At 29.4% G+C, this 23789-nt stretch overlaps 2 protein-coding genes across 3 annotated transcripts in view; one reads left to right on the plus strand and one right to left on the minus strand.

Annotated features, from left to right (window-relative positions):
• LOC107456009 (nuclear RNA export factor 1) overlaps positions 1–7917 on the minus strand; it is a 41997-nt gene extending 34080 nt beyond the window's left edge. The window contains exons 1-4 of the mRNA XM_071184678.1: positions 7766–7917; positions 4059–4142; positions 2581–2662; positions 1510–1568 (exon numbers count right to left, since the gene is read on the minus strand). Coding sequence (XP_071040779.1) covers positions 1510–1568; positions 2581–2662; positions 4059–4142; positions 7766–7787 — 247 coding nt within the window. The 5' untranslated portion in view covers positions 7788–7917. The remainder of the gene's footprint in view (positions 1–1509; positions 1569–2580; positions 2663–4058; positions 4143–7765) is intronic.
• Positions 7918–8088: 171 nt separating this feature from the next.
• LOC107456011 (mitogen-activated protein kinase-binding protein 1) overlaps positions 8089–23789 on the plus strand; it is an 86285-nt gene continuing 70584 nt past the window's right edge. Inside the window, exon 1 of one of the 2 annotated variants that reach the window (XM_016073776.3) lies at positions 8089–8229. In XM_016073776.3, coding sequence (XP_015929262.1) covers positions 8224–8229 — 6 coding nt within the window. In that variant the 5' untranslated portion in view covers positions 8089–8223. Of the gene's footprint in view, positions 8230–16525; positions 16824–23789 lie in introns of those variants that run through there. The other variant, XM_043051177.2, reaches the window with a different exon arrangement.

Below are 23789 nucleotides of genomic sequence, written 5' to 3' on the forward strand. Positions count from 1 at the left end.
TTTTAAAAAAAAAAAAATTTTTTTTTTACTAAAACTTATTGTTTTGCATTTACTTTTATATAATTTACTGTGCAGCATAAATTTGTCAAATAGAGTTGCATGATTTATGTGATTAAGTTTTTAATATTAGTAAAGTAAAAGAAACTCGAATCTTCATATAGTTTTATAGTAGGTACTATTGAAAACTTTAAGTGGGTTTTTTCAAAAAGTAATATTTTAATGATATTAAATCAAATAATAATTTAAATAATATAGTCTGAAAAGATCAATTTTTCAAATATAGTTGCATGCTTTATATATTAATAAACAGGTAATATAATACATACAGGTAATATAATAATATAATATATTAAAAAAAATTGAAAAGAAACAATTTTTTTCTTTTTTTACCAAGTGATACATTAACAAATTTAAACAGTTTTATTTTCTAGCTTAAGAAAAAAAAAAGCTAAAACTTTTTATAGGAGAACTTTTTAAAATTATTTATCTAAAAATGAAATCCTTTTCTAGGGTTAATTATTTGAAAACAAATGGGACAAGTAACTGATACTCTTTATAATTATACGTAATTTTAATTTCACTTTCTGTTAATCGTATTATAAAAACATGGAAGACCATTAAATATTTATTCCAGTTTAATTTTATTACAGGTAAAAGTCAGATGAAATTTTAGTGTTTACTTATACAACACTATTTAATAAATAAAAATATTTTCACAGTAAAATTTATGAGCACTAAATGAAAAAACCCAATTTTCCCCGGGTTTTTTCAAATAAAACCCAATTTTCCCCGGGTTTTTTCAATAAAACCCAGGCGGGTTGGGTTTTTTCAAAAATCCCCGGGTTTTTTCAAACCCTGGTTTAAACAATAATTTTAGTTATTTATTCACTATGCTTTTTTACCTCTTTTTACATAGAAATTTTATTTATGTCATCAATTTTTTACACCAAGAATAAATTAAAAAATAACTTAGCCTTACTTTTTTACAGGTGTTGATTGTTCAGCTTGTTAGAAAAAACCAAAATACTTAAAGTGAAATTGAAATGTATATACATTACCACCAATATTAAAGAAAATTATGAAATTAAAAATAAAACTGCACTCATAATACAGGACATACTTAAAATAAACATTAAAAACTGTAAAAAGAGATAATATAAGAATGAGTAAATGAATAAGCAAATAATGAATGAGTAAATGTGAAGACATTTTTAACAGTTCAATAAACAAGGAGATAAATGAACACATTTTAGGAATTTAACATATGATAAACAAAATTGAAGCCTGAGATCACTCTATTTAAGATTTTATAGCAGAAAACCACTCATAAATTATTTAGAAAATCATTTAAATAGAGTATGTAATATATAGCCAGTTATAGTTGGTGATGAAGTCGTGCTCACGGGAGATCAAATATACTTATGGGCTGAAAGCACACAGACAGCAATTTCAATGATCTTGTTCAAGCAGAACCAGTTTTGAAATTAAAAAAAAAAAAAAAACACTTACCATTTCTATTATTATACTTCTTTCTGTTATTGTTTCTATGAGAACCACCATATGGATTGCTAGAAGAAAATATTTAATATTGATTAAAATTACATATCATCTTATATGTGTATGGACATATATATAGCAAATTAAATATCGCTAGACCCAGGGTTGCAAAAAACCCACCTACCCAGAAAAACCCGGGCGGGTTTTACTGGGCAAAACCCTTTGAGATCGACTTTCCTTANAGAAAAAAAAATTTTGAAATAATCTTAAAAATAAGAAAAAACGCTGAAGTAATACACTAATGATTATTTCCAAATGATGGTAAGGTAAACATCGTTAAAAAAAAGAAAGAAAAATAGTAAAATCTTATGAGGAAAAAAAATTTTTTTTTTTAAAAACTTGCGAGAAAATTTATCGAATTTCGTTCCGGTTTTTTGGTTTTCCGGTTTTCTGATTTCCGGATAACGGGTTCTGTACTGTATATAGCAAATTAAATATCGCTAGACCATTTTGAACTGGACCAAAAAATCAAGGTGGGCAATTTTTTTAACAATTGACGGTTTTAACCATGGTTACAAGTGATCATGTTTTTGAATTACTTTGATATCTAACTTTTTTTTCTTTTGGCAAGTACTGTCAAAAACCCAGAAAGAAATAAAAATAAGGAAGGATGGAACTAACTGGACAGAAGGAACAAAACAGACAATGTAAAACTGGAGTTCTATTGTAGTAAGAAAAGTGATTTTTCAATGCCTTTATTGGTGTCCATTTAGCTGTAAGATGTTGATTGTTGTTGTTTTTAATTTATGNTCTGCTGGGAACCGTGTCTTAACGATCAGTCCACTGCGGGACCTGTAAGATGTTGAAAAATTAATCAGGTTCCTTTTTTAAAGCTTTAGTATGTAAACGTCTTTACAACAATGCACTGTGTATCTATCTATATTTATTTTTCTATCTATAGTAGAATTTCAAATAATTCAAGCAGTAGGTGTATTCAAATTTGTTCAGATTTGCAGGGATACATTGATAAATGAAATAAGTGCAATTAATTATTCAATTATTAATCAGAATTAGAACACTCACAATCGTCTTTTATCCATTTCAGCTTGGTGAGGCATCATATCTACATCACCATCTAAATCTTGAAAACGTGGTTTGTTATTACCTAAAAATGCAATAAATACCATCAATTAGAAATATGAATAATGAATAAATGTGCAAATCTTCTACATTTGCTGTAATACTTTTTAAAAAAAGGTACTATAATTTTAAACGCAAAATCAACATTTATAATATATATATACAGTGTCTTGAAACATACTATGCCAGTAGTATATAGTTTCAAGTTTATGCGATTTTCTCAGTCTATAAACTGTTCCCCTTTCCGTTATCATGGAAACCACAAGCCTTTTCCTCTTTTTTTTTTAAATCCCTTGCTAGTCTACATTCCCACTTCTTACTTAACACAGGATTCCCTCTCAATTATTGAAAAAAAAAATTCCTGACTTAACCGGATAAATTTCAACGAAAATCCGTACCATATTCTATATATTTATACCATGAAATTTTTCATCAGAAAACTTTGATTTTATCATTTGTAATGTCAAATATTAGATTTTGTTTGCAAAAACATATAATAGAATGAGAATGGAAACATGGAAAAATTTTAATTAAAAGAGGAATTTAGTAAAATGTTAGAAAAATTTAACTTAAATCTCAATTACTGTTAATGACAATTCTAAGAATAGCTATTTTCTAGGTATAATACCATGTATAATTTTCCAGTATGATAGACTTAAGTCTCTAACAATCCGATAATTTCCACTTTCTGAGAACCTTTAGTGTGACAGATAATATCGGACTTCTACAGCATGTTCGCACCATTTACATGCAAAAATAATTTTGTATCATAAGTAATTAAAAATTCTTGGTATAACAAACATGACATAAGAAGATGATATATTACAATGCTAAAAAGCATTACGGAATAATTCATTACCAGATGAAAATGAATAAAAAAGTCTTGATCCACACATTCATGCTCAGTTATTCAGACATGTGATTGTTGAAAAAAGGAATTATCGGAATTTTTTTAACAATATGTCTCTCTTGCTTTTTTTCTTTTAGTACTTAAGTTTTTTTTACATATAAGATAAAAAAGAATCATTTTTATGCACTAAAGCAATATTTATAAAATTTAAAGAATGAAACAAAAGATTTTTTTTCATCAATACATAAATTATATATATAGATTTAAAAAAAAACAACATAGTTTTCCTGTTCCATATTTTATACCTCCTCCTACAGTGTTAATTTCCCCCCTCCTTTATTAAAGACTACGAAATTCACAGCGAGAACTAAAAGAAGATAAACGTTAAAACCACCTGTTTTAACTACAAAATCATGCTTATCAGACACATCAAAAAAGGAGTTAATTAAAGTTATGTTTAAAAATTCAAAAATTATAATGAAAAATATTGCATGTAGTTAATTAAAGGCATACTTTGCTTAAAACAGGATTCTTATTAAAGAATGAAAATTATATGGACAAAAATACAAACGGAATTTTCTTTGTCTTCCCATTGGTCCTGGTGGAACGTATAACTGCTTGGATCTACTTGGGCCTGCTCCTCTAAAATCGTGGTCTAAATTAAAAAATAAAATTGAATTAAAATGATTCAATATTTATTTGAAAATACAGAGGTTAACACAGCTTACACAGTAAATGAATAAAAAGTTAGCGATATGTAAACATAATTCAAATCAGAAAATCCTAAAAGAGAGAGACCCGTGATCAGGTTTAGCATGATTTGAATCATTATTAAAATCTTAATTATTAATTTAATTAATTAATCTTAATTAATCTTAATTAATTAATCTTAATTATTAATCCAAAATATTAATTTAAACTAAATGAATTTATTAAAATTAATTTGTCGTTTTTTTTTTAAATTATGCATTTTTTCTTAAATACAACAAATCTCTTTCCTTGATAAATAATTACAATTTAGAGTATTTTTTTTTAGTTTTGACATGTGCATTGCTGCAAAAGAAAAAGTGACTCAAATTTACCTGATGCGTGGCTTATATTTAGGGCTGCAGGTTTGTCGCGGCGCGATTTTCCTCGAAATTCTCAATGTCTTGACTTGCGCGAAAATTGCTTACATTTTTTTATTTTTTGTTTATTATTTTTATTAAACAGAATTTTTTATTTTCCTGAACCTTAAATTGAACATGTAAAATTGATTAGATATTTAGGGGAGTGAATCAATAGCAAAATGACATGAAAATAGTTCAGAAATAAGATAATTACAATCTTGTCAACTAAGGTGGTCTTTCTACACTTAGGGAGGGTAATTACCTTCCTGAAGTCAGTAAGAGTACTAAAGAAATTGGAATCAGAAAAGAAGGAAAATATTATAAATCAAATCTTTGACAGAAAAATTGTTATACATGCTATTGCACTGAGCAATAAAATTTCTACTGCCTTTCTACATATCCAGTTAATTTTTCCTAGACGGCCTCTTGTGATTTCTTAAATATGGATCAGTTTCTTAGATGAAAGGGGGGACTATTAGTTAGTAGGGTCTTGTAACTAGTAGTTTGAATGTAGAGTGTTTGAGTTTTCACAGCAATTACTTCTTACAAAGCAACGATTAAGGAATTGTGCGTTGGTGAAGGAAAATTGATCAAGTTTTGGAAATTAAAGACCGAACGATCCAAAATTGGCAAAAGTGGCGTTGATGCAGAAAGATCGTTTTCTAAGTATAAAAATGTATTAAGTGATGAAGGACGAAGGATAAATGAGAATAATCTGACAATGTACAATACTTGTACCAAAATTCTGTTCATTTAAATAAAAATATTAATATTGCTTGAAATCAAAGAAATACTTTTGTTGTTTATTTTTAAGCGTTTTTTATTATTTGCGCAATTTCTGTCTTTTGCATCATTTATATAATAAATTTTTTTATGTTTAGAATTTGTGTAATTTCCAAAATTTCCCGCGATTTCCGGGTCTTTTTTCCCGCGACAAACTTGCAGCCCTACTTATAATTGCCTAAATCAAGGGCAATTCTTTTCAGCAATCTAAACAAAATGAAAAATAATTAAATCATAGGTAAAACTATTATTTCGATAATTATTAAATTATTTAAGCATATTCTTTGCAAAATTAAATCATTTTAGATTTAATGCTTTAAAAAAATTTAAGATATATGTGTTTTTGTTTTTTTATCCATAGTTTCTCCATATGATCTTATAATTAATAAATATATTTTTAAGATCGTGATTTTTTAAAGTCTGATTTAATTGATAATGAATGAATCTAAGTTTTTCTTTCTTCTTTTACAAAGAAACTATGAAAGGGGGACGAGTGCAAATTATATATTACACTCCTAGAAGAAGAGAAAAAGAATAAAATTATAAGAGTGGCAAGACATTTTTCGATAAGTTTCGATTAACGATACCTATATGCTGCAAAATATTCGTACTAATAAACATATTTCTACTATACCGATTTATGTTTTAATTAAAAACCAAAACTTTTCAAGATCAATAATGAAGAAAGTCTTCAGAGGTCTGCCCAGGCCAAATTTACTACCGTTTAGCGGTACCTTCACAAATTCAACCTTAGGAAAAACAGTAGTTTCACAAAATACTTTTTTTTAAATATTACTTTAGGAACCCATAGGAAACGATAAATCCATATTTTTGTGTTGGTTTTTTAATATAATTTTCACAAATTATGTCTAAATTTTCACAAAATAGGTACCTCTCATAAAAGAAAAACCTAGAGAGATCCCATGTCTTGTTCAACTAAGAGAAAATTATAATAATTTCTTAGTGCAATGTTTCCAGATCCAACTTTGTCGAATTAACATAAATTTTATCGAGCTAACAAATTCCCCCCTTGTCTTCAAGATTAGTGAGGATGTTAATTTTGCAATATCTAAATAATATTAATTATTAATAATAGATTTTATTAAATGCTTTGAATACACGTATAAAAAAATCAATTTTTTTTTCCAAACTTGCCTGTGATAATTATTATAAATAACTTGCTACTAAATGTTATTTTGCTAACGTAGTTAACAATTTGAAATTTTCAGTAAAATTGATCAATGACTTGAGAAACCATTTCATTTTAAAAAGCAATATTTGGATCTAAATGGTTTTGTGTTATATTTGAAATAGCTCATTATAGAAACCTAATCAATTACGTTTCTCATAACAAGCAAACTTCTGGCTGATCTCAAAAGAATATACCAGTTTTTAAAATCAAAATTCTGCTTTACATAATACTAAGTTAACCTCCCACCTGCATCATTTATGTATTTATAACTAAATGTAACTGATTATAACTATATCTAGATGGGAATTCATCAAAGATATATTGTATATTTAGCTTCATTATTATAAAACTGCTTTAGACATAATTTCTATGCGACTTTTATTACAAATTCCCAGGATATTTCCATACTACAATATGTCTAACCAACTACAATCATCAAAGCACCATATAAATTTTAAACTTGAAATTTTTTTTTTTAAAAAACATGTCGAGGTTGACCCAGAGATGGCTACCATAATTATACTCTTCAAGTTGGTCATCTTCTATAGGGGAGATTTCCGTGTTGTGATCTGTGGCAGAATAATCGCCAAGTCTTGGCAACTTCAAGGCAGCGGCGAGCAGAAAGAGAACAACTCAAAAGGTATAACTCAGAGCCACCCCAGGGCTAACATATACAAGTTTGTTTGTTTTTTTAAATTTGCTGGCAATTGTAGCTGGCGCGACAGGTAAATATCCACCTGACATCTAGATAGAAACATTTGTCCTGGCTTTGAAATACATTCCTTAACTCCATCTAAATTTAGCATATTTAGTGTTAGAATGTGATACTCATACCTGCAAGTTATGAAATGCATTTCAACACACAATATAATCAGAAAAAGTTCCCAGTATTTATACAACGAATGTATTTATTAAATACAAATTTTAAAAAAATATGCATTCAGTAAGGATAAAAAAAAGAAAAATGTTGAAACTTTTAAAAACTAAAGAAATCATTAAATAAATATTTAACAAAGTATAAATCAAAATAAAAAGTGTTTTAAAAGTTTAATTTACCTTTGAAAATTTTTGATTCACAAATAATCTTTACAGAACGTAACAAGTAATTGCATAATCTACAGGCCTATCATCATATGTTTATTTCTTACTCAAGATAAGACAGACAATGATAGGTTGTTGAACGATCTTACTTACCAAAATATGATTGCTTTGACATTCCTTAGGAGCAAAATTGCTCTTTACTTGATTAATAAATATAAACAAAAGTTTACAATTAATTAAACAACAGCATAACTACACGACATACTTTTTTAGTTGAGAATAAAAGGAAAGAAGTTGAAGTTGAAGTTTTTTATTAACTTGGTTACAGTTACATAAGTTTAAAAATTCAAACATAATTTAAAATAAATAAAACTAAACAAAGAAAATGTCAAAAATATTATATTACTTACATTTCATTTTTTTCATTTTAGTTTCCATTTGATTTTTAAAATAAATTTGTTCAATCGTTTAAAGATGTGGCAACATATAGCAATCGTGTGAAAATGAAATAAAAAAATTAAAACTAAAAAATTTTACTAATATGTCTTTACTATTATTCTATTCCTAATGTGAACTATATTTAAGTTATAAGAAAAGACTAACATGAAGAAATGACCGTAAGTTTAATTTTAAGTTCGATTACTTTACATTAGTTTTTACATTATGGCTTACATTCATTAGTTATGTATAAAATGCCGTATTTTTTGCATAATATGAAATGTGTACAAATTTAAATATTTTTTAACCATATATTTCAGTACGTTTTTATTTTGTTCATACATCTCGTAGAATTTTTTAAATTTCCTATGAATGTAAAATAAGAAATTTATACTCTACGTAACGTCTCCCCAGCTCTTTATATGACTTATTGTCAATTATTTTCTTTCTTATTTACATTGTAACACATTAATGATTTATAAAATTAAAATGGTAATATTTCAAAAGGGAATGTCATTTTGTGGTTGTAATTGATCAACGCATTTTTATGAAATTCATAATAAATAAAATATCTTCTGTTACGTTAATTTATCTGAATTTCAGGTTTCTTAAAAATAAATTGCAAAGCCGATTTTTATTTACTTATGCTATTATAAAAATATACTGGCTTAAACAATATCTTGTAATGCTAAACAAATCTTAAATTTAAGATGATTAAAATCTTGAAAAATCTCATTGAATAAAGTTTATTTAATCTTTAATGAGCTGTATCTATGAACCATGCATAGCTACTGCAGTTTATAATTATTAATGATACTGAAGCAGAATGCTTGATAGCTACATCCTTAAATATAATTTATGTCTTTATCTATGATTCTGACAATGGGTTCTTAGGAAGCTGTGGTGGCTCAGGGGATAGAGCATTCCCCGTCCAATGAAGTGAACTGGGTTCCTACGGATGGCTGGTCTATGCAAATTCCGCACCAACCGCGGTGCTAAGGTAAATATTTTAGTGGTAGACAGATCGTGTGTTAGTTCCCTTTCCGTCAGGCTAACCTTGGGAGGTTTTGTGGTTTTCCATGTGTGCGGGTTAGTTCCATCAGAAGGTCCTTTGTGAAGGCAAATTTTTTCCAATACTTGATGATCCAGGAATTCATTTGTCTTCTGGATTGGGTTCAAAATTACAATTTGACATTAGTAGTCGTAAACCCAAAATTTGGGTTGACTGGACAAACTGAGAAAAAGATACTGCTCATTTGAATAACTCGGACAGCACCATCTTTTGATCTTTCATCTGGACGACATTGTGGGAGACCCCACAAGCTGAAATGCCGTCTTAAATGTTCTCAATACTTCTTCCCCACTGAAAATATTTTTTATTTGCCAATCAATTTGAAGACTGTATTTAACACAGCTGGGTTAAAATAAAGAACAGAAATAGTCTTTGAAGTGTTCATATAAATTAAACATTTATTCAGATTCAGCCGCTTGATGGTTGATTATATGGTAATCAACTCCATAGGTCCTCCCAGCTATGCATTGCTTACTTTTTCTGTAAATCGCTGGAGGCTTACTTTCACGGAGGTATTAACCACATTTCTTTATCAAGTAATGCGTATGTGTTAGAGGTGTTAACCTAATAATTGAAACTGACTGAGAACTAAGAGCTCCTATTCGGTATCATATGACTAACTTGATTGTCTGTGTTAATAGGAAAATTATATTCGTTTATCTGTTACTATATCTAGGGTTCTGACTTTTTCGTATATTCTTTTTGTATAGAAGAAAATATTTTTTGAAGTTTAAATAAATAATATCCTTGTAGATAGTTATTGTAGATTATATAAATATTTCTATATCATTGATAATATTCTGAAACCAATTTACTGTATTTAACTTTGTTATTAGGTACCCTTTCCGTAAGCGGACAGTTTTTTTTATCTCTAGAATGTCCGCGTAAACGAGGATTGCTGTACATCTCGCATTTAAATTAATATCTCATGTTAAAATATAATAAAATATCAATTTGTCAGGTAAATATTTTATTGTTTGAAAGACATAAGATAAATAGTAACTGGTAATTTATAATAAAAAACCTAATTGTAGAAAATTGAATATATATGTATATATATATATATATTTCTTCTGATGCCTAATAATGTGGAGGTTTTGATGTCGAATAATATGTATACGTTCACTGTTTTGAGAGAAATTGCTAAAAATTAGTGCAGGGTTGACTATGAGTTATACCCTTTAAATTTATTCTTTTTCTGTGTTTTTTTAAATTTTTCAGTTTTTTTTTTAAATGAACTTATCTATTTGCATGTCACATTTTTCTGCCTTAAAAGAATAGAAATCTCCTTGAGAAGAAAAAATTAAGACTGACTCCAAAAAATATCACAACCAGTCTTTGTTTGTGATATTTTTAGTCATTTGAATTCTTCCCAAATATTTTTAGAAGTTTCTATCAAAAAAATAATTTAATTTTTAAAATCTAATAAGGAGTTTAAATAAAATAGAGTAGACAGCTGGTATCAAATGTATTATGTATCTTCTAAATTCCGTGAATTGATTGACAATTTAATTTAATTGTATTCAAAAGTATAAAGCATTTTAGAGGACTTTTTAAGACCTAAATATTTCATTATTTTAAAAATATTTTATCTTGGTGTCAGACATAACCTTTTCAGTAGGACGTAAATTCATTTTCTATGTAAATTGAAGTAAATGTTTACAGTTATAAATGTTGAAACTCACTGCAATTTATTTATATATATACAGTGAAACCTCCAGGAAAAATCACCTCTCTTTGTGATCCCTTTTGGAAGGCACAGAATTTTTTCTGTAGGCTTTGTGTTGAAGAAAACCTTTAGGAAAGAGCATTGTTTCTCAACGGGGAAGATAACGCCCACCTGGGGCGATGAGCATGTTATGTGATTCAAATTTAATTTTAAAACTCCCAAATAAAATTATTAAATTAAGATTAATTTAATAAATAAAATTATTCTAAAGTTAATATTAAAGAAGGAAAAAAAAAAGATTAAATTAATATAATAAATTAAGATTATCTGATACAACATTAGTACCAGCTGTAAAACGAACTCAGAGACACATATTCTCCTATCCGAACCAGCACAACGCATGAGTCCGTAGTTTTTGCCTCTGACATTCAAGCCATTAGGGGAGAATTAAAGTGCACGCATTTTTTGTAAAAATGTTCGATTTGACCCGTGTTTCTTATGATGGTTTAGTGTGCTTCCTAGCAGTTTTTTGCCCAGTTTCGAATTGATTTCATTGTTTATTTGGCCATGTACGTTTGCGAATTAGTTCTTAATTGTAAATTATTTATTAATTTAAAAGGACAGTTAGTTTTCTTTCATTCATATTTTGCTGCCACCAACAATGTCCGTTAACATAAAGAAGTGTCTTCAATACAGTGCCGCATACTCTAAGTTTAGAATTGTTCAATCGCTGTGGAACTTTCAACTACCCATTTGTTTATTTCATACAAAGTTAAATATAATGAGGCAATGGAGCCTTCCGCTGTTCAATCGCTGTGGAACTTTCAACTACCCATTTGTTTATTTCATACAAAGTTAAATATAATGAGGCAATGGAGCCTTCCTGTTAGCAGAAGCATTTGCAGAATATTCACCCTCACAAACAAAATAAAGATTTTTTATTTTTCACGAACATCAAAGGCAAGTTTCTGAGGGCACCTTCGGTCTCAGACTTACCAGCAACCTCATTGCAAAAATGCGACGATGGTTTGATAAGCTCTTATAATATATTAAAATTAATTGCTAAATCTGGGAAAAGTCATGCCATCGGCAAAGAATTGATACTGCCAGCCAAGGTTGGCAAGATTTTGCCGTAGGTGGAAAAAACCATGGTAAAAACCGTCCTGGCAAACACAGGTTTTTGCCAAAGTGGCAAAAACCTATATTCTCCAAGATGAGAGGACAAGAACACATTTTAGATACAAAATAAATCCTAAAATTGAAATATATATTATAAATATATATAATTAAAGAGATTAGCAAAATTTTTATTCCATAAATAAATCATAATGTATTAATAATATCATTTTAGTAGTTTAAAACATTATTGATCGGAAGAGTAGTAATTATTCTCTTTTTTCCAGTGAAATGAACTTATTTTAAATTAATATAACTACAAATTTTAAGCATAAAATATCTATCAACATGTGTAGTTAATTAAAATCAATGCAATCAATCAATGCAATCAATCAATCAATGCAATTTTTTAAATTTCACTGCCGCTTTAAATGCTCTGGAGAATTGGTGTGATTTCAATAATATGGAAGTTAATATAACTGAATCATACTGCCTTACTTTCTCACTTATGCTTCAGCCTGTCGAACCTAGTTTACTGTATAAGGACACCTAAATCCCTATATGCAATAATTTTAAATATCTGGGTGTAATGTTTGATCACAAACTAACATGGAGGACATCACCGGCCGTGCCCTGAGGAGACTCAGTATCCTCAAACGCCTTGCTGAATCAAGATGGGGTTGCTCTGGACGAACTTTGCTACAGACTTATCAAATGTTTATTCGTCCTGTTTTGACTTATTGCTGCGAACCACTTGTTGTGGCGGGGAATCAGTGTCTGCATATCATTAATGGGGCGGTAAAGACTACTCCGATTGATACTATGCTTTTGGCGACTGATGTTAGACCATTGCAATCTGTGATTCAGGAGAAAGCTATAATTCTCTGGGAAGAGATCATCAGAATCCCCGGTTGCTTTTCACTTTGGAATGAGGCCAACCAGGACCTAAATAGAAATTTAAAGACTCAAAGGGGCTTTCTTCAGGGAGTTTCACACTTTGAAAAATACTTTCGAAATAAGTTATGATCCTGAATATCTTGTCCCAACCCAAAATCATTTAAACATTTCCAAATTAATTTGGATTTATGTCAAAGTGTAAATAAACGCAATATGGATCCTGCTATTCTGTAAGTCTTGACTTATGAAGCATTGAGCTCTTACTAACCTGAACCAGCGTGGCTTCGGATCTTCACCGACGGGTCCCTCCTACCAGACAGTCCTTTTGCTGGTGCCGGAGTTTTCTCCAAGGCTTTATCTTTTTATGCCCCTGTGAGACAGGGATCTGCTTTTGATGGAGAGATAGCTACAATCCGAATAGCTCTAGTCCAGTTACAGTGTCATATCTATCTTTTTGAAAAAGCTGTTGTCCTATGTGGCTCAAGAGCTGCTTTGCTTGCCATTGCATCCTTAAATAATCTCTCAACTCGAGACATTTTGGATTGCCTCCTCCAACTTGGATACCTAGCATCCCTTAAGAAAGCCATTGTTCTCCAGTGAATTCCTGCCCATTGCGGGGTTACATGTAATGAAAATGCAGACTACTTAGCAAAAAAGGGGGCCTTAATTATTCAGACTTCAGCGCACATTATGCCCCTCTGTTCCATCAAACAGCTTATTAAGAGGACCTTTAAGAAAAACTTATCTCATGAACTTACCTCATGAAAAACTTATCGACCGTACTTCTACCAAGTCTTAGAGGGCTACCATCCTAAATTTGCGAAATGGCCCAAGACGAAGAGCGGTGGCTGAATTCCGTTTGGCTACCGTCATGACTGTCTGCGGAAACATCTGTCTAGATTTGGTATCGTTCCTTCCCCGGCATGCACTCTTTGCAGTTCTGCTGAGGACATGGACTCCACGCACCTTCTCCGCTGCTAATTTCTCGATCAATAATTAGAGTTTTAAATTATTAAAATGCTGTATTAATGCATTATGATTTAATTATGGAATAATATTTTTTTTTTCATTATATACAGGGTGATTCCAAAAACATGGGCAAAATTTTGGGAAATGATAGTACACACCCAAGCAAAAAATTTTTATCAAAAAATGCATGGTCGAAAACAAAACGCAAAACCGCTTAGAGGACGTCAAAGTTTATGTTCTTATATGAGGCAAAAACACAAAGAACGATGAAGTTAAGTTATAAAAACAAATTTAATGGCATGTGATTACAATAAGTGTTCAAAATAGTGGCCGGCAGCGGCTATGCACGCTGTACAACGGCGAAGAAAAGATGGGCGAACATTATGAAACNTTTTGTTTTGCTGACCATTTGGCGCCCCTTTGTGTGTAGCGCCCGGGGCATGATGCCCCCCCCCCTTGCTCCCCCCTCGCTACGCCACTGGTACACACCCAAGCAAAAAATTTTTATCAAGAAAAGCATGGTCGAAAACAAAACGCAAAACCGCTAGAGGGCGTCAAAGTTTATGTTCTTATATGAGGCAAAAACGCAAAGAACGATGAAGTTAAGTTTTAAAAACAAATTTAATGGCATGTGATTACAATAAGTGTTCAAAATAGTGGCCGGCAGCGGCTATGCACGCTGTACAACGGCGAAGAAAAGATGGGCGAACATTATGAAACACACCAGGCATATCACGAACTTACCCTGCAGCGGCCGAAAGCTTGGCGACAAATAACGCATCGCAGTAACTCGCAACAGTAATGGAACTTTCACGTTTGCATCAAACAACTTTCCAAATGCGCCAGCACCTTTGCGTTTTGTTTTCAAACGTGCATTCTTTGATAAAAATTGTTTGCTTGTGTGTGTACTATCACTTCCTAAAATTTTGCCCATCTTTTTAGAATCACCCTGTATATTTATAGTATATATTTCAATTTTAGGAATAATTTTGTATCAAAAATGTGTTTTCGTCCTCTCATTTTGGAAAATATAGGTTTTTGCCACTTTGCTTGGCAAAAACCTGTTTTTCCAAGGACGGTTTTTACCATGATTTTTTCTACCTGCGGCAAAATCGTGCCAACCCTGTTTATATTCAATAGATATGTGCATTCACATATATACACACTTATTTCTAATGATGGCGATATTTTTGCATTTTTAAAAGGGAAAAAAAAAAAGATCGACGTCAAAACTGGATTAATGGCAAAATCATATGAAACGGATGCACCAAAAAGTGATCACTTAAATGTGTGATTGTAATAGCTCCTGCGTATAATAAATAATATGGTATTAAAAATATCGGTATTTTAAAAACCTGAAAAAAAAGACTACTTTAAAAACTTTTGCATCCAAAAGTAGAGATTCAAATGCGTTATTTAAATTTCGCAGGTCGTAAATAATAACATATGAAAAATAGTAGGATTTGAAAAAATGGCCTGTAAAAAATGCTAAAATTAAGATAAGAAACCCTTCCGAAAATCAACAATAGCCGAAAAACATGGGTTATTCATGGAATCAGTGAAGATGGGCTATTTATATATAACTGTAAACTGTAACAAAAGGTGATTAAAAGTGAACAATACGAATATCGCTTGTCTTATGAAATATATTAGCATTTTAAACGCCGTGTACGATTAATTGTGAAAACACTGGGGTTGCCAAATCAAAAAATCAATAATTAAATGCGTTAAATCAAGTTTCGAGTAAAGTATCGTAAGAATACGTATGAAAATATCGAGATTTTAGAAAAAAATCTTTGAAAAGTTTGTTGCAATATCTGCCTAAAGATGCGATTGAAGCTCCGCATGAATTTATGATGGAATCTGTGCAAATCGAGCTCCTCAAATATTAAAATTTATTGTGCACGATTGTATTCAAATCAGTATATATATTTAAAAATATCGTAATATTTTATAAAAGGATTTCCCTATCGCAATATAATATTGTATTAAAAGTATCAGGATTTTATTGACTTGGTTCGATTTTTTTTCAGTCATTTTTGAAACTTTTTTACGGAGAAAAGCAGCATTTTTTCTCGTTTCATTTATTTACTTATTTATTTTACAGCCAAAAAAAATTTGTTTCTTTATAATTTGACCATAAATTTTCCCTTTACTGTTTAAATTTCCCCGAACCTCGTTTGCGCATATTCAACACTCTTACCGGATTTATTGGGGAAAATATATGTTTATTCCGAGACAATACGTGTCTGAATCGAATTTAGTATCTTAAAATATCGTCTGCAATAATTAGCTTATTTAAGGTAATGCACCAAGCCATTAAGATTGCGTTTTGGTACATGTAAATTCTATAAATTTACGTATTTTAATTTGCTAACAGCCATTTCCTAAGCAAAATAAAGTGAAAAAAGTATTGAAGCCTTGTAATCTAGAAGTTACATTCCAAAATACAATTGAGGTGTCATGGAGGGTTCGTTGCGTTCAGAACAAATATTTTTACGAAACTGCCAAAATATTTACTTATCGTTTGATGGCAATTGAGACTACATTTAAGACTTTATTTTGATTTGTGTAAGTGATTTAAAAGAAGAAGAAGAAAAAGTTTCAATAAAAGATTTTTTTTTTTTCCCTTCATAGTCTGAATAAAAAATGGTATTGTTTTGTTTCATGATAAGAAGTGATAATTTTAAATGGTGGTTTGTTCTTATCTACAACTACTTGTGGGAGAAATGATAAAACGCCTTTAAACTCTACTCAATGCTTTGCTTCCGAAATGAAAACTACCCCTATGAAAGCATACTTTTGTCTTAGCATCTTTCTGTGTAGAGATATTTTTGTCGCCTTTCGGTCGGTGGGTTGTAACAGACCCTTTTTTTAACTTTCGTTGTTTTAAAAATGACTGCTGAAATGCTTTGTTTGTTGTTCGGATAGTTTCTTTCATCGACTGTCAGGATTTTTTTAAGTGTGGAATTATGCGTGGATTCTTGTTTTGAAAAAGGTGATATTAAAATTTTAGTTTCACACACCTACAGCACATAACAGTGTTGATTGTAAGTATTTTAATTATTTAAATTTTCTCTCAGACTTTCTTTGATTGTTAGTGCTGCTGTACTTTTATTATTATTATAATTATTACTACTGTATACAGTGTGTTAAGAAAAATTAACATCCTGATTACTTTTTGATCAAATAAATTGAATTTTTTTTACGTACTAAGACTGAATTTTATTGTTTGAGACCCTAATCTTAATTATACTAGTTAAGCAGATCAGAGGCGATATTTTAAGTTACGAAATCAGACACAAAAACGTTCTTTCTCTGAATAGACATTTCTTTTTCTGACCGATTTGAATTTTTGACCATCAAAATATTGAGGTTAGTTGCAATGAGGAAAATAAATTTCCAGCAAATTGGATCGAAACATTTTAAGGGAATTAAAGAAAATTAATGCGCACAATAAAACAAATTCGTTTATCCAAAGATAATTCCATGCTGGCATTAATACTTATTTTTATTAATCTATTTAATAATGATCGAAAAATTTTAATAATGGTAAGCCATCATTTTTAAGCTTAAAATTTTGATTTACTAAAGTTGGACGACGAAATTAATCTGTTTCTGAATTATCCAATTTTAAAAAGTCGTGTATTTAAATTTTAATTTCTAAATTTGTATGTATACATTATTTTATCACTTGGTAAATTGGTAGTATTCTTCCACTTCTAAAGAAGTTATTTGTAAGGAAACTATTGGTTATCGTTTTGGAATTGCTAAGAAAGTTGTTCTCCAATAAACCATATCGGTATCTTTGACAGTGGGGAGACCTGAAAAATACTTGGCGCAAGACGATAGTAAATGAATTGAAAACAATAGAAAAGACATGGTGATAGGCAAAATATCTGGCCACAAATAGAGTGAGATGGAAAGTATGATCGAAGCCCTATCCTCCTATTCGGAGTGAAGAGGAATATAAATGTAATAGTTCTCTTGCATATCTTAAAACTTTTTGGCGACGACAAACTGTAAGCATTTTGGGCTTTTTTGAAACCGAAACTGTTTCTCAATTTGGACTGAACTTGTAGGAAACATGCGATAAGAAGCTACCGAGCTAGCTGGTTTAAGTTCTTTGCTACTTTTCTAATTGCAAGTGTGACTGATAAGTAAATGTTAAGGGCCATCTCATTTTCTGTCAACTGATAATGGTCAAAATTTAAATTTAAAAAAAAGAGCTTGGAAAGAGTATTTGGTGTTTTTCTAAAAGAACTCCCTTTTTTCTATAGCTCTCACCTATGTTTTAAAATATCTATATAAAACAAAGTTTAAATAAAATAAAATTAATTTATTTAGCTCGAGAAAAGTTTTTTTTTAAACTCGTTCTTATATAATAAAAAAAGATATGAAGCTGTTTGTTTTTATTTATTTGTTAGCTTTTTTAAAATAAATTTTATGTTTAACATATCTTCCAATATTAAAAGGGTGTCCCGTTATAGATTTAATAATAAAATTATTTCATTATCTTTAATTAATATTATGCGTTTACTTCTTCTCTCCCCCCACCCCAAAAATGACACCTAATATTGACCCTGTTATTTCTGCTATTTTAAAGGCACTTTTAAGTATTATTTTTTTTAAGTCATCTAAGTAAAGTCTACTTACACACATAAAAATTTGAAAACGTTTGCATTGTTATTTCATGGCGGGGGGGGGGGAATACAATTTTTCGTCTATTTTCAAAATGCTGTAGTGCCCTTTTGAGTCTAGAGAGAGTTGTCATTACGTGCTACAACTGAATGACGAAATGTCAAAATTTCGTGACAAATTGAATGAGATACTATCATATTTACTCAAAATATTGTACAGTGGGATAAAGCGATTTATAGGCAGCTGCTTTTAATTCTGTAATTCTTCCCTATAAGGTATCTAAAAATATTTTATGTTCGCAAATTTTGATTATTTTTCTTTTAATATTATAATCAAAATGGTACTTGTTAGGGCCATGTTTCGGCGAATGCTCTTTCGCGTCGTCGTCAACATGAATATTCGTTCCTAAAACTGTTACTACTGATAACTACCAAAATTACCGATCTTTAACAATACCAGTGATATTTTTCCAATTTTACTCATTTATTAACTTATCAACACCCAACATAATGTATTCAATAATTGTCATTAAATGCAATCGCGATATTTTTTGGTACTTAGTTATTTATAATAATCGTTCTATTGTTGTATTCGATTATTAAAACTATCAATATTAATTAATATTATCAAATTTGATATTTGTTGTTGCATTGGCTTTGCAACTTGGCTTTGTGATCCTTGTAAATTGATAGATACCATCGAATCAGCTGTGTTATAGCGCTTTTTTTTTTTTTTTCATATCAAATATATTGATGGTCTAAAAAGTTCCACGTTTTGTTACTCAAACTATGAATACCATTTAACTGTGACCGAGATTTATATAGATGCTTTTTTTTTCCCCTTCTTTTATTGTATAATAGAGGGATTGGCAACTTCAATCTTCAATAAAACAAATTTAACTTTAAGACTTGACGAGCAAAATTAAGCAACTAAAAAAAATTCTATAAGAAAAACAGCATCGCTCCAAAATACATCTGCGAGACTGATATATATTCTGATGCTCTAATTACAAGCAAAAATATATCTTTTGGTATTTTTTAATAATAAAACACAGTCTAATAGTTGCTAAAATATCTGTTAGATTATTGGGTTAGTACTAAAATATAAAATCCCCCAAAAAACAGTTTGATTTTTTATTCTTGTCATTCATCATTTATAAAAATTGATTTGGTAAATTAAAGAAATTTTAATGATGACTAGCTGTTTTTTTTTTTTTTTTTAAATCTGAATGACTGCATAGTTGAAAAATTATTATATGCATTATAAACTTTAACATTTCCCTAGAAATATGCAAAATTTCTTATTGTTTAACCTTAACAGTTGTTCAGTGAAGGCAGTGAGAAGCAGGCTTGGCGAAAATTTTCTGAAACAGTGAACTTTTTTTTTAAAACATATATTTTTTTTTTTTTTTTTATAATTTAAACGACTTAAAACTCCTCATGCACCACAAAGTATAGCATGAGGCTTACAGTTGTAAGTAAAAAACAAAAGGAGAAAAATTTACAAATTTACACTAAAAACAAAATTCCGCAAGGCCGCAAGACTTTCAATACTTTTGACCAGTTCTGATAAGACAGGTGGCCAACAAATTGAAAGACGTCTCAAATCAGTCTTTAAATTCATTCGGGCACTCGCATGGAGACTACAGTGAAGAAGAATATGTTCAGCATCTTCANAATGATTAGCTCTTACAACATTTTTTAAAATTGTGTGTAATATACAATTTAAACACTTCCATCTTATTTTAAGATTGTCAGAGACAATACAATCGCCGACAAAGATGTTCAAGCGGTTAAAGCGTGGAAAAATTATAAAAAGTATATATATGTATAGATATATATTTATACACTTTTCTTTAATTTAAACTTTACTCATAATTAAAAAAAGCATTATAATTTTTATTGTATCATTTCTAATATTTGGCGGCACATTTTAAGAATTTGGCGGCACCCGAAAGTGCCGCGGCACAGTGGTTGAGAATCTCTAGTATAGAGAGTTGTCATTACGTGCAATAACTGAATGACGAGATATCAAAATTTCGTGACAAATTGAGTGAGATACTATCATATTTACTCAAAATATTGTACACTGGGACAATGCGATGTATAGGCAGCTGCTTTTAATTCTGAAATTCTTTGCTATAAGGTATCTAAAAATATTTTACGTTCACAAATTTTGATTATTTTTCTTATAATTATATAATCAAAATGGTACTTATTGGCGAATGCTCCTTCCCGTTGTCGTCACCATGAATATTCGTCCCTAAAACTGATACTACTGATAACTACCAAAATTACCGATCTTTAACAATACTAGTGATATTTTTCCAATTTTACTCATTTATATCTTTTTACATTGGTCTATACATCCTTTTTTCCTCATTAACTTATCAACGCCCACGATAATGTATTCAATAATTGTCGTTAAATGCAATCGCGATATTTTTTGGTACTTAGTTATTTATAATAATCGTTCTATTGTTGTATTCGATTATTAAAACTATCAATATTAATTAATATTATCAAATTTGATACTGGTTGTTGTATTGGCTTTGCAACTTGGCTCTGTGATCCTTGTAAATTGATAAATACCATCGAATCAGCTGTGTTATAGCGCTTTTTTTTCATATCAAATATATTGATGGTCTAAAAAATTCCACTTTTTCTTACTCAAACTATGAATACCATTTAACTGTGTTATGACCTTAGATTTAGAGAGATGATGCTTTTTTTTCTTCATTTTATTGTATAATAGAGGGATTGGCAACTACGTGCTTCGAGCATCAATGAATTCCAACTCCAATAAAACAGATTTAACTTTAAGACTTAACGAGCAAAATTAAACAACTAAAAAAATTTTTATAAGAAAAACAGCATCGCTCCAAAATACATCTGCGAGACTGATATATATTCTGATGCTCTAATTACAAGCAAAAATATATCGTTTGGTATTTTTTTATAATAAAACAGTCTAATAGTTGCTAAAATATCTGTTAGATTATTAGGTTAGTACTAAAATATAAAATCCCCAAAAAAACAGTTTGATTTTTTTTTTGTCATTCAACATTTATAAAAATTGATTTTGTAAATTAAAGAAATTTTAATGATGACTAGCTGTTTTTTTTAAAAGAATCTAATTGACTGCAAAGTGAAAAATTATTAACTGCATTATAAACTTTAACATTTCCATAGAAATATGCAAAATTTCTTATTGTTTAACCTTAACAGTTGTTCAGTGAGGGCAGTGAGAAGCAGGCTTGGCGAAAATTTTCTGAAACAGTGAACTTTTTTTTAAAACATATATTTAGAAAAATTTTTTTTTTTTTAATTGATCTTGCGTTGATGATAATTCTTTATTTTCTTGGGTATTTTTCTTCAGAAAACGATTTTCTTAATTTCTTAGTAAAACCACAAAGCGCTTTCGCTTTAAAGTGACAAACAATTGGAATCCTTTATCTACCACAATGAATCTATCTTGTACTCGTTGCCAATCTCGCATTTAAATTTTTTTTGTTATGGTCATAGTTTTAATTCTTAATATGAGCCCTCTTATAAAAATCTATATTCATATAGGGCTTATAGTTCTTATTTACTTTGTATTTCCTAATTTTTGCTTAACAATAAGCAATGCTAAAAATATTTATTAATATAGTTCATTACCATATTTTTCTAAGACATTTGTCTTTCTTATTAATTGTGTAATTTCCTCAAATTTAAAGTTGGAATCTTAGCGTTAAATGGATGATAGGCGCTGAAATTTCATCGTGTTGATTTTGGTGAATAGTTAAATATTTTAATCTTTGTTACGAATTGTTATCGAAATGAATATGAATAAATCAGAACTGATGAAACGACTTATAAAAAAGAGGCGTGTGAACGGTGCTTTACCTTGTAAGGTAAATATTTTTCTTGCTAGCATATTTTGTTATGTTTGCTTTTAAAATAATTCATGCATATTTCTTTCGATTATTAAGTCTTATTCACTTTTTAATTTTATGTAATAAATTTTTCCAACGTCGGAATGTGTACGTGTGACGTCTCTCATATATTATGGAAAGCTCTTCGACATAAATATGAACTGATAATTATTTTGTAACTGGTGTTGTATAAAAATTAGCTAAGCGACTTGGCTCGCCAAGGTTTTTATTATTTTTTATTTTATTATCTGCGAGAAGAAGAGGGATTAAGTCTCTTATCTGAGAGACGGGAATCATACGACTTTTATTTTTATAGCTAATAATGTCTATGTGTTAAATGCTATTTTTTACCACAGATATAACTACCAGCAAGTTATGTAGCAATTTTATTCAGTTTTGTATTTGATTTAGCTAATTGTACTCTATAGCTAAATGCAGGGTTGGGGTTTTGGACGTCCTAAACTGGTTTCGGACAGGACACGTGGGTTTTACTGTCTTAAACTGGGTAAAACTGTCCTAAACTGGGTAAAACTGTCCTAAACTGGATAAAACTGTCCAAAACCTTGAACTTTGGTAAAAGGTAAAAAATTCTATAGGTGTAACCATTGTACACATAATAATTACAGGTATCAATAAATATTTGATATTTTTTATACAATTTACTTTAACTTATCAAAAGAAAATAATATAATATAATAGGAAAAGGTTTGTAATTTTTGAAGCTCCATAATCCATTGAACAACAAAAGTAAATACCTAATCCTTTAAATATAAATATGCTTTTAATACTGATAAATAATGTTAGGATAAATAATGTTTTTGCATTTTTAATATTCCAATAATGCAATTTTAAAAAATAATGGTTTTTTAAAAAAAAATACTAAATTTGTTTAAAAATTAACCTTTTATTTTTCACAATATTTTTATAAAAAAATGTTATAATTTTTGCATCACAGAATGATAAAAAAGACATCTATTTTTTAAAAAAATTGTTTTTAAATATAAATATATCAGTTTAAATTAAAAATACAAAATAACTGAAAAATGTATTAGCAGTTTTGAAGGGCATAATATAAGTTTCAGTTACTGACACTGGTGATGTATCACCACTATGCTAAAGGAATTGAACATGAATGAAATAACAGTATTCTTGAATAATACTATAGATAAATAAACCTGTTTATGACTAACCAAACACTTAGTCCCTAATAGCTTAATCTGTATGGCAAGGTACAACTCCAGTTATGTATTATTGAATGAGAGGACCAATTGAACTTGATTACTGATTAATCTTCCTTTGTTTAATGTTTAAATTGAAAAGTCAAAGAATATTACAAAACATTATACTTTTAAAAACAAATATTCTGTAGTAAATTTAATTATCAAAGTGTTATTAGTTCTATGTTTATTTTACCTCTTAAATATTGTTCAGATAAAATTGTGACATAATTTGAGTAAAG

The sequence above is a fragment of the Parasteatoda tepidariorum genome, chromosome 8 (genome assembly GCF_043381705.1).
Source record: "Parasteatoda tepidariorum isolate YZ-2023 chromosome 8, CAS_Ptep_4.0, whole genome shotgun sequence".
Classification (NCBI taxonomy): Eukaryota; Metazoa; Arthropoda; class Arachnida; order Araneae; family Theridiidae; genus Parasteatoda; species Parasteatoda tepidariorum.